Raw genomic sequence first — 12,961 nt, forward strand, 5'->3', positions numbered from 1 at the left:
ACTCTGCTAAATTTTAATCCAAATCAAGAAAAAACTAAAGAAAACAAATTGGCAACAATCTACAAATCAGACCTATTAGAGGTGTTTTAAATTATTTGTTTTCTTGAGCTACATTCACCAAGGATTAGTAAAACAATGGAGTCACAAATGAAGTGTTTAGGCATATAGACAATTACTTGAAGTGATTATGGGCACTGTATAGTCGATTAGGCTACTGGGTTTTATTTACATGGACTATTCGATTTGAATCGATTAGATTAACTGCTTAATTTAAAAAAGCCAGCTTTTTATAGTTTCAATACATGTTTCTGTTTAGAACACATTATGATGTATTGAAGGCTAATATGGCAACATAGCTTCATCGAATGCTTCCCTGCAAGTACTAGACTATAGCATATTATTTTGGATGCTAAACTATGAGCCAATTTTTGCAGAGCAAGCTCTCATTTATCAAGGTGGATATGGAGGAGATTATGGTGGAATGTCTAATGAATTTCAGAGGTGAGGTTCAATAATGACTTACAGAATATTGATTTTCTAAGGACCTATTCAATAATTAATTGGGGTGATAACTTCATATTTTTTTAATAATTGTGGGTTCAATTGCCCTTGCATTGGGGCTCTATTGTTTTAGCTAAGAATGAAAGAAAAAAGGCTGATTGGGATGCCATGGGAGGAGGATATGTTACTATGCTTCTTTTTTTTCAACACTATTTATTAGGTAATAACATAGCATACATTATTGGGCTCATCTATTAACAATTTAAGCTTTTGGGATAACTGGTGTTCTATCCGTTAATGAATGAGAGCATGGTCACATGTGAGTGGGAGTGTTAAGGATACAAATTGTAGCGACCCTAATTTTCTTAAGTCATTTATTTATTATTATGATTATTATTATCTTATTTTATTTTTGGCTTTATTAATTGTGTGGTCACATGAAAATTTAATGTGATATTTAATGAATTTAATGTGGTGATTAATTAATTAAATTTGTTATTTAATTATATATAATTAATCCAAATATTTATATATTTATATTTGTTATATAAAAAAAGGAAGTGTTATATATATAGGTATATATATATATTTTTTATCTTATATTTATATTTATATATATTGTAATTATGTGTATTATATAATATAATATATTATAATAGTCATATTAGATTATAAAACGAAATTAGGTTATTATATATATATATATATTATATAAGTAATCAACTAGGTATAGGAGTTGATAAGAAAATAAAGATTAGAAAAGTGAATCAGAGAGGAGGCTGCCGTGAGAGAGAGCCGAGAGAGAGAGAGAGAGAGAGAGAGAAATCAAAATAGAGTGTTGTGCTATGTGCCGTGAAAAGAGAAGGAGGATTAGGGTTAGGATCTTGTTTTGGTGGCTCCATTAATTTTCTAAAGATTTTTTTGATCTTTAAAATAATATTGTGAGTACAAAACTTACTTTCTTTGATTTATGTTTAATTCGTTGTTTTATTTATTTATTTATTTTTATTTGTTTGATGTTAGTTTGATTTTGTTTTTACATAAAGATGATAGATTAATTTTAATTATTCTGATTAGTTGTAGATGTAAGATTTAGGGTTTATAGATAATTGATTGATTTTAATTATTTTGTTTAGTTGTGTATGAAAGGTTTAGGGTTTTTAGTTGATTGATTGATTTTGATTATTTTGATTTGTTGGGTATGTCAAATTTAGGGTTGTTATATGAATTTATTTTATTGTTGTAATCACACTCATGGTTATATGAAATTTAAAATTAATTAGGAACCCATAGATAAATTCCTTATACTCCACCATGACTCCATGGATTGTTGTTTTATTTGAGTGATGGTGAGAAAAAGTGTATAAAAAAAAGTGAGGATTATGAGATTTATTTGAATGCCTTAGGCTCGGCATTGTTATGTTTATTCTCATGTGTGAGATGTTGAGTATATATATATTGTTGCCTCGTTCTTATGAGTATACGAGTGCTTTGATTTGCGCGCGTACGTATATGCTAACCATCCGGGGAGTGTGAGTCAAACTCGGGACGATATCCCCGTGCAAGTTTGGCTTCGGAGCGGTGTTAGGTATACGGAAGGCACACGGGATATATGTGTAGGCCGGAAGGGGAGGGCCGAAGTGGTGGAGTTAAGGAACAAAGAATTTAATTATGAATTTATTAGTATAGTGTGAATGGTACTGATATGTACAAGATAAAAAATATATATATATAATATAAAACGATCTTGATAAATTATGAAATTTGAGCAGAAGCATGTATACGTGATTCTAGACAACTTTTGTGTTTTATCTTTTTATTAAAAAGATCGATTAGAACTTATAATCAGATGATCTTGATTATTGTCGGTTTGATTCATTTTAGCAATGCAGATTTTAGAGACTGTTTTTAACCCACGAAACGAGCTCATTTTTATTGGTTTCGCGTAAACTGAAGTAAAACATTATTCTGCACACTTTTCGTGTTTTGAAATTTTTTGAAAAAATCACGTTAGGGCAGTTTTGGTTCGTTTTCAGCTTCAGATTTTTCGATTGAATTCTGTCTAGATTTTTATATCAAGTTTTTCTCTTAACCTGTTTAGTTTCTGTTAAATTTGTTCACATTGTCTTATAGGAAATTTGATTCTGTACAACTTTTGTTCTTTGAGTTTTGATCAATTCGAATTATTTAAGTATGAAACAGTGTAATTTTATATTTTTTTTAATAAGTTACTTATGATTAAATTATACTAACTTTATTTGTTTTGCAGGATGGTGGGTTTTACTAACTTTTTATGCAGGGCTGACCCACCATATTTTTTATTTATATTTTTTCTATTCTATAATCAATTTATATTTCGTTGTGTACGGACAAGAAACTAAATGCCATCGTATCTCGGGAAACTACCCATTCGTCTCGGTGCGGTTGGAACTACTTGTCTTGTCTCGTAATAAGACTTTAATGTATTTTTGTTTGTGTCTGGTGGACACGTGGGTGTTGAATCTTGTACTCATACCAGTATACCTGTATACTGACCTGTTTTGTCTTTTGGCAACTCGGGTGCGTTCTGTTTGAGCGCAGCTGAGCTTCCTTTGCAGGATTAGTTGAGGCTACGGTGATGACAAGGAGTAACTAAAGTTTTTGGGCATATCTCTTGGATTTCTTTTGTTTTTTTTTAGCTTAGGCTTGTTAGTAGTTTATGTATTTATTATTATTATTATTATTATTATTATTATTATTATTATTATTATTATTATTATTTTATGACTTTAGTATTAGAATAATTTGGCATGGTTTGTAACCGTACTTTATTTAAGTTGTTTTGACTAGTTGTTGCTACCTTAATGTTGAGGTATTTGTTAGTTATGAATTTATGATGGATAGTTTGGTTGGCGTTTTAGTTTTTTTGTTTCACCCCTAAGATTTGGATGATGGAATATTAATTGGGGTTTAGTCCTAATTTAATATTTAATTGTTCAAATTTTGGGACGTGACAGTTTGGTATCAGAGCTCTAGGTTACCCTAGACTTGTGAGTGTTTAGGTGATCCTCGGATTGTGGAAACATGGGTTAGCTGGTTTAGTTTGGTGGTTTAGTTTATTCTAAGTATTTATTAACAAATTCTTTTTGTGTGTTTAACTTGAAGGTGATGGCTAGAAGGTATCTTTAAATTTTTTTTAGAACCCATTAGAGTATTTTTTTTTTATACTAGTATCTCTCATTGTTTCATATCTAGGCAGTTTGTAGAAAGAGAACATATTGTAACTACCTCCATGTCTAAACCTATTCGTGTTGAGACCCCTTTAAGAGGGGCAGTTACTCTTTATGAGTTGTGTAAAGATTTTGAGATTGATTTTGCAGGTAGAGTCTTGCATGCAGACCTAATTGTGTTAGGGTTTGAAGGGTTCACAATTATTTTGGGTATGGATTGGCTGCGAAAATACTTTGTAACTCTAGATTGTGCTGGAAGGACTGTAAATATAGATATTCCCGGAATGCCACGGCTTACCCACACTTCTAGTGATGGAGAAGAGTCGGTGATGACGAGTTTTCTGTGCTCGGTAAAAATTCCTAAGCAGGATATTAGTGAGGTAGATGTGGTGCGTGAGTTTGAAGATGTATTTTAGGAGATACCTGGACCTCCTCCTCGACGGGTAATAGAATTTCGCATTGACCTAGTGCCAGGAACTGCACCAATTTCTAAGGCGGCATACAGAATGGTGCCTAAAGAGCTTGTGGAGATGAAGAAGCAGCTGGAAGAGATGCTTCAGAAAGGGTTCATTCGTTCGAGTAACTCCCCGTGGGGAGCACCCGCGATCTTTGTCTCCAAGAAAGATGGCACTCTCCGTATGTGCATAGATTACAGAGAGCTAAACAATGTGACTATCAAGAACAAGTATCCACTACCTAGAATTGATGATTTGTTTGATCAGTTGAAGGGGGCAGCCATTTTCTCTCAGTTTGACCTCAGAATGGGTTACCATCAGATGGGTGTATCAGAGGAAAGTATACCGCTTACTGCTTTTCGGACCCGGTATGGGTTATACGAATTTCCTGTAATGCCTTTTGGTTTGACTAATGCTCCTGCCTATTTCATGGACTTGATGAACAGAATTTTTCAACCGTATCTAGATAAGTTTGTGATTATCTTTATAGATGATATCCTGGTGTATTCTAAGAATGGGGAGGAACACAGAGAACACTTGAAGGTTGTGTTGCAAACTTTGAGGGAGCAACAGTTATACGTTAAGTTCAGTAAGTGTCACTTTTGGGAGAAAGAAGTTTGATTTTTAGGACATGTTGAGTCCAATCAGGGGATAGTGATAAATCCTGAAAAAGTTATTGCGGTCAAAGAATGGAAGCAGCCCACGAACCTTACAGAGGTGAGAAGTTTTTTAGGACTAGCCGGTTATTACAGAAGATTTATAGAGAAGTTTTCCGCTATTACAGCACCCATGACCAAGTTAACCCGCAAGAATGTGAAGTTCATATGGACAGATGATTGTGAGAAAGCTTTCCAGGAGTTAAAGCAGCGGTTGACTACAGTACCGGTGTTAACTATACCGGTACAAGGGGAAAAGTTAGTAGTGTTTACTGATGCGAGTGGAACTGGGTTGGGATGTGTATTGATGCAGCATCAGAAGGTTGTATCTTATGCTTCTCGACAGCTAAAACCTCATGAGAGACGATACCCTACTCATGACTTACAGTTGGCAGCGATTGTTTTTGCGTTGAAAGTGTGGTGACACTACTTGTTTGGGGAGCACTTTGAGTTGTACACAGATCACAAGAGCCTCAAATATCTCTTTTCTCAAAAAGAGTTGAACATGAGGCAACAGAGATGGGTTGAATTTATCAGTAGTTATGATTTCGAGATCCTTCACCACCCAGGGAAAGGAAATGTAGTCGCTGATGCACTTAGTCGACAACATGAGATTATGGCTTCTTTGATGATTCAAGAATGGAAGTCCTTGGAGTTAATTTCGATGCATGATATTCAACCAATAGAGAGTGCTAAGAGGGCATACATTAGTTGTTTGACCGTGCAGCCGACGTTACTGGGTCAAGCTCGTCAGTTGCAAAATTTAGATGGGTTTCTCGTTAGCAAGCTCGATGACCTTGTAGTGGATTTGATCGATGATTGTCCTACTGATTGGTCTGTGGACTCAGATGGGGGATTGCGATTCAAGGGCAGGTTGTGTGTACCTAATATTGTTGAATTAAGGAAAGAGATTATGGATGATGCCCATAGGTCCCGATATACCATTCACCCTGGTGAGACTAAGATGTATCATGACCTGAAGAGAACGTTTTGGTGGGAAGGTATGAAGAAGGACGTAGGAGAGTATGTTTCTCGATGTTATGTGTGCCAACAGGTTAAGGCAGAACATCAACGACCGTTTGGACTGTTGCAGCCTCTTGAGATCCCTACTTGGAAGTGGGAGTGCATCTCTATGGATTTCGTGGATGGATTGTCGCGGTCTAAGCGAGGCAATGAATCTATTTGGGTGACAGTGGATCGACTCACAAAGTCTGCTCATTTTATTCCTATCAGTGTTCACCGAACTGCGGCTAAACTAGCTAGGCTATATATTCGGGTGGTGGTGCGACTTCATGGCGTACCCGTTTCTATAGTTTCGGATCGTGATCCGTTGTTTGTGGCAGAGTTTTGGGAGAGTTTTCAGCATGCTTTGGGTGCTAGGTTAGACTTGAGCACGGCTTATCATCCCTAGACAGATGGGCAAACTGAGCGGGTAAATCAGATCTTAGAGGATATGTTGAGAGCTTGTGTCCTCGATCTTGGTAATAGTTGGGAAGAACACTTGCCATTGGTGGAGTTTGCTTATAATAATAGCTATCACTCCAGTATCGGGATGGCACCTTTGAGGCTTTGTATGGGAGGCCATGTCGATCACCTGCTTGTTGGATGGAGGTAGGAGATGTGCCGTTGTTAGGGCCAGAGTTGGTGAGGGAGACTACAGAGAAGGTAAATATTATTCGGGAACGTATTAAGACTGCACAGAGTCGTCAGAAGAGTTACGCTGATAGAAAACGTAAGGGGGTTGAGTTGAATGTCGGAGATTTTGTGTTTTTGAAGGTTTCGCCGATGAAGGGTATCATGCGGTTCGGAAAGAAGGGAAAGTTGGCACCTAGATTTGTGGGACCATATGAGATCACTAAGAGGATTGGTAATGTGGCTTACAAATTAGCTTTACCACCTACTTTATCTATGATTCACAATGTGTTCCATGTATCCTTATTGCGGAAGTGTATACAAGACCCTTCCCAAGTAGTATCACCAGAAGTGTTTGAGATTAGTGATGATCTAACGCATGTGGTGCGACCGGTTACTATTCTAGATCGGGATGTAAAGCAGTTGCGGCGCAAGAAAGTGAACTTGGTGAAAATGCAATGGAGTGAAGATGAGAACGACATTACCTGGGAGTTAGAAGAGAAAGTTCAGCGTATGCATCCTGAACTTTTTGCTTAGTACCCTCTCCTCTCGAATCTCGGGACGAGATTCTTTTGAGGTGTGTATATTGTAGCGACCCTAATTTTCTTAAGTCATTTATTTATTATTATGATTATTATTATCTTATTTTATTTTTGGCTTTATTAATTGTGTGGTCACATGAAAATTTAATGTGATATTTAATGAATTTAATGTGGTGATTAGTTAATTAAATTTGTTATTTAATTATATATAATTAATCCAAATATTTATATATTTATATTTGTTATATAAAAAAAGGAGGTGTTATATATATAGGCATATATATATATTTTATCTTATATTTATATTTATATATATTGTAATTATGGGTATTATATAATATAATATATTATAATAGTCATATTAGATTAGAAAAGGAAATTAGGTTATTATATATATATATGTATATATATATTATATAAGTAATCAACTAGGTATAGGAGTTGATAAAAAAATAAAGATTAGAAAAGTGAATCAGAGAGGAGGCTGCCGTGAGAGAGAGCCGAGAGAGAGAGAGAGAGAGAGAAATCAAAATAGAGTGTTGTGCTGTGTGCCGTGAAAAGAGAAGGAGGATTAGGGTTAGGATCTTGTTTTGTTGGCTCCATTAATTTTCTAAAGATTTCTTTGATCTTTAAAATAATATTGTGAGTATAAAACTTACTTTCTTTGATTTATGTTTAATTCGTTGTTTTATTTATTTATTTATTTTTATTTGTTTGATGTTAGTTTGATTTTGTTTTTACATAAAGATGATAGATTAATTTTAATTATTTTGATTAGTTGTAGATGTAAGATTTAGGGTTTATAGATAATTAATTGATTTTAATTATTTTGTTTAGTTGTGTATGAAAGGTTTAGGGTTTTTAGTTGATTAATTGATTTTGATTATTTTGATTTGTTGGGTATGTCAAATTTAGGGTTGTTATATGAATTTATTTTATTGTTGTAATCACACTCATGGTTATATGAAATTTAAAATTAATTAGGAACCCATAGATAAATTCCTTATACTCCACCATGACTCCATGGATTGTTGTTTTATTTGAGTGATGGTGAGAAAAAGTGTATAAAAAAAAGTGAGGATTATGAGATTTATTTGAATGCCTTAGGCTCGGCATTGTTATGTTTATTCTCATGTGTGAGATGTTGAGTATATAAATATTGTTGCCTCGTTCTCATGAGTAGACGAGTGCTTTGATTTGCGCGCATACGTATATGCTAACCATCCGGGGAGTGTGAGTCAAACTCGAGACGATATCCCCGTGCAAGTTTGGCTTCGGAGCGGTGTTAGGTATACGGGAGGCACATGGGATATATGTGTAGGTCGGAAGGGGAGGGCCGAAGTGGTGGAGTTAAGAAACAAAGAATTTAATTATGAATTTATTAGTATAGTGTGAATGGTACTGATATGTACAAGATAAAATATATATATATATAATATAAAACGATCTTGATAAATTATGAAATTTGAGCAGAAGCATGTATACGTGATTCTAGACAATTTTTGTGTTTTATCTTTTTATTAAAAAGATCGATTAGAACTTATAATCAGATGATCTTGATTATTGTCGGTTTGATTCATTTTAGCAATGCAGATTTTAGAGGCTGTTTTAACCCACGAAACAAGCTCATTTTTATTGGTTACGCGTAAACTGAAACAAAACATTATTCTGCACACTTTTTGTGTTTTGAAATTTTTCGAAAAAAATCATCTTATGGCAGTTTTGGTTCGTTTTCAGCTTCAGATTTTTCGATTGAGTTCTGTCTAGATTTTTATATCAAGTTTTTCTCTTAACCTGTTGAGTTTCTGTTAAATTCGTTCGCGCTGTCTTATAGGAAATTTGATTCTGTACAACTTTCGTTCTTTGAGTTTTGATCAATTCGAATTATTTAAGTATGAAACGGTGTAATTTTATATTTTTTTTAATAAGTTACTTATGATTAAATTATACTAACTTTATTTGTTTTGCAGGATGGTGGGTTTTACTAACTTTTTATGCAAGGCTGACCCACCATATTTTTTTATTTCTATTTTTTCTATTCTATAATCAATTTATATTTCGTTGTGTACGGACAAGAAACTAAATGCCATCGTATCTCGGGAAACTACCCATTTGTCTCGGTGCGGTTGGAACTACTTGTCTTGTCTCGTAATAAGAATTTAATGTATTTTGGTTTGTGTCTGGTGGACACGTGGGTGTTGAATCTTGTACTCATACCAGTATACCTGTATACTGACCCGTTTTGTCTCTTGGCAACTCGGGTGCGTTCTGTTTGAGCGTAGCTGAGCTTCCTTTGCAGGATTAGTTGAGGCTACGGTGGTGACGAGGAGTAACTAAAGTTTTTGGGCATATCTCTTGGATTTCTTTTGTTTTTTTTTAGCTTAGGCTTGTTAGTAGTTTATGTATATATTATTATTGTTATTATTATTATTATTATTATTATTATTATTATTATTATTTTATGACTTTAGTATTAGAATAATTTGGTATGGTTTATAACCGTACTTTATTTAAGTTGTTTTGACTAGTTGTTGCTACCTTAATGTTGAGGTATTTGTTAGTTATGAATTTATAGTGGATAGTTTGGTTGGCGTTTTAGTTTTTTTGTTTCACCCCTAAGATTTGGATGATGGAATATTAATTGGGGTTTAGTCCTAATTTAATATTTAATTGTCCAAATTTTGGGGCGTGACACAAATAATGAAGTTACCCATACATCTTCATGAAGTTACTCCTTTCTCTAATAGCATAAGCTTTCAATGTGATGGTAATGAAACTAGCTTGGTTGTAGCAAACAAGGAGACTGGTTGAGGATTTTTTCTGTGTCTTTACTTACGGTAGATGGTTTAATAGGATTAGGTAGTTCTTTTGATTTGCTACATCGTGTTTTAGTTGAGAGTGAAGTGGCCTTTGATATGACAATAAATAAATGCTTTCCTAAGCTTTTATGCTTGAAATTCCTTTACTGAACACTGGTTGTGAGCATATTTTCTTGTTGTAGGTGTGAACCATTTGATTCCCATGGAAATTGCACTTAAAATTGCTGAGAAAATCAGAGCACGTGAGAGGTTTGCAGCTTATATTGTTCTTCTGATGTGGCCAGAAGGCAATCCAACAGGTGCTGCTACACAAAGGATTTTATTTTGGTAGGTAGGAACCAATTATGACTTCAACACATAGCATTCAGAGATGGATAACTTTGTTGCTTTTTTTTTCATTGGATTAATTTATTTCCAATGGGAAATCAAAAAATTCTATTAATCTGCCCATCAGTGTATATACTTCAGAAGGATCAATTTTTGATTTTGAAATTATCTCTCATTTATTGTACAGAACAAAACAATGCAAATGATGTATGAGACCATTTACAAGGCTTTAGTGGAGGTTGGGCTTTAGAATGAATACAACTCACAAGGCTATTTGAACTTACGTTCACATTTGGAAAGCATTGGTGTGCATTGTTTCTTGTTTGTTGTTTGGTCTTAAAGTACAGATGATTGGTTAGTGTGCATTGTTTATTGTTTTGTTTTAATTAAATTATTTTAGAATTGCAGAGCACTGGCGTGCATTGTTTGGTATCCAATTTTAATTTTTTAGAATTGTAGAATATTAGCTGGTGTGCATTGTTTGGTTAATTTTTTTTTATTATAATTGCAGAACATTAGTTTACCATTTTAATTTTAATGAACATTATAAATTTTATATGTTTATTCCTTAATTTGCATTAAGATTAGGGAAAGTTGTTATTTTTAATTGAATTCTGTAGAGGATATGGTACAAGCAAAATTATTAAAAGTTCTTTAAGAAGAAAAAATGTTACAGACTCAACATGTTTTAATATGATATGTATATAAATTACAAATATATTTCGATCTCAATATTATTTATACCATGCCTTTAGACACGGGCATACACTAGTATCTATACTATATATTAAGCAACATGGAGTTTTTAACTCATAGGTCTTGTGAGAGCTCCAATATCCTAATCCTAATTTTCTAATTTTTTGATTTAACAAAAAAAAAACCTCAGCATTTATTGTTTCTCCCAACCCAATCTCAACATTTATTAACTTCTCCTAACCTTCAATCCCTTTTGACTTATCTTATAATTACTGCAGTACCCTTTTCAAATTCTCTCATACACTATAGTTACACACAAAAATAAATAAGATAAGAATTTGGCTATAGATCTCAAAAAAATATAACATCTAAATTTGAATTATGATTTAGTAATATAATTATGTATTTTTTTTATATATATCTATCAAAATTTTAAATCACTTAATGGGACAAATTAATCAATTTTCTAAAATTATTAATTTTTTAATTTACAAAATAGATTAAAAAATATTAATTGATTTATTTATTTAATAACAAAAATATTTCACAATCTCTCCCTCCTAATCTCTCTCACCAATTTCAAAAAAAAAAATTTAAAACTTGCATTCGTTTTCTCTTCCCCAAAAAATCAGATAATATTTTTTATTAAAGTTGTAGATATCTATATATATTTTATATATTATATTATAACATAAAAAAAAATTAAAATCTTTAAAGCTTATCTAATAATTATAATAATTTTTTTTTTAATTTATAAAGTTCCGTGTATAGCACGAGTTACCACCATCTATATATCTATCTATATATATATATACTATATATTAAGTAAAATGAGATTTTTAACCCCCAAGGCCTCTGGGAGTTTCAATATCTCAATTTGAATTTTTTAAATTTTTTACTTTAAAAAAAAAAAAAACTCAACATTTATTGATTTGGTCAAAATCTTATGATCAGCATTTATTAACTTTTTTTTAATCCACATGCCTGCATTTATTGATTTAGTTAAAATCTCTTTATCAGCATTTAAAATCCCCTCAAACAAATAATTATAGATACAATCTGTGTATAGTTACTGCAGTACCCTTTTTAACTTCTCTCATACACTATGGTTAGTGATAAGATTGTGAAATTATTTTTATAAAAAATCTTAAAAAACATAATTTATATATTAAAAAAAACTAAAATAAATATAAATATCTATAATTATTCCGTGCATAATGAGTGATAGGCTAGTATATATATATATTGGAGTGGGATAAAAGTAGCTAGCTGGTCATGCAGAGATAGTTTGCATAGTTTTCTCCCAGTGCTTTTCTTTTTCACTTTCTTTCTCACGTGAGATAAAATTATAAATTTGTTCAATTTTATAACTTTTCTACAATTATTATTATTTTTGTATATTTTATGTACGGGAAAGAAACAAACCTTCTCGTATAATCCTATTGACCAAGTCTACTCTCTTTTGTACGTCGTTGCTTTATCACCTGAAAACACAAACGTGAGCTAGCCGGCGGGTGTGTGCCGGAAACCTCTCCGATGCCTAAGTCAGTAAGCTTGATAAATAGACAAAAGCTGTGTGTATTCAGAAAGCAAAGTTGTGTGTTACCTCTCCAAAGGTGATGTTTGTGAGCTTTTATAGGTTTCGTGTGGCACAATCCTAGTAGGACTTCTACTCCTCCTTGCAGAGTCCTCCTAGGATTCATACTCCTGAGAGATAATGCTTATCTTTTAACACCCCCCTCACTGCTTAAACCAAGTGAGATGGTTTTTACCATGGCCGAATTTCAACATGACCGAAGTAATCATGGCTATGCTGAGCCTCAGAGTAGGCCGAACTATAATTAGTTTGGTTTTTACTTTTACTCCTCCTTATCTCGGTGTTCTCATGTACAAACCATGGTGTGTTTAGACCGAGCTACCGAGTAGCAAGGTTCTGACCGTTCTAACCACAACACGCCATGACCAGACTAACTCATCGACCGGCCTAACTCCAAGTTATTTCCGGGCCGGAGTAACTTTGCGGCCTTTTTTACTCAGTCCTTCGTATTGTGGGCCATAATGACCCTCTCCCAGCTTGGCCCAATTTTTACAAAAATTACCCTCTCAATTGCCCCTTAATTCCAT

At 33.4% G+C, this 12,961-nt stretch overlaps 1 protein-coding gene across 1 annotated transcript; it reads left to right on the forward strand.

The window, feature by feature from the left end:
* Positions 1 to 3,648: 3,648 nt before the first annotated feature.
* LOC145798324 (uncharacterized) lies at positions 3,649 to 10,145 on the forward strand. Its single transcript, XM_082885842.1, has 8 exons — positions 3,649 to 3,659; positions 3,736 to 4,036; positions 4,127 to 4,289; positions 4,794 to 5,143; positions 5,339 to 5,701; positions 5,876 to 6,007; positions 6,769 to 6,964; positions 9,997 to 10,145. Exons 1-8 carry the CDS (start codon positions 3,649 to 3,651, stop codon positions 10,143 to 10,145), a joined length of 1,665 nt encoding a protein of 554 aa, XP_082741968.1.
* The last annotated feature ends 2,816 nt before the right edge of the window (positions 10,146 to 12,961 follow it).

The sequence above is a fragment of the Camellia sinensis genome, chromosome 8 (assembly GCF_055761805.1).
Source record: "Camellia sinensis isolate YWXY chromosome 8, ASM5576180v1, whole genome shotgun sequence".
In the NCBI taxonomy this organism is placed as follows: domain Eukaryota; kingdom Viridiplantae; phylum Streptophyta; class Magnoliopsida; order Ericales; family Theaceae; genus Camellia; species Camellia sinensis.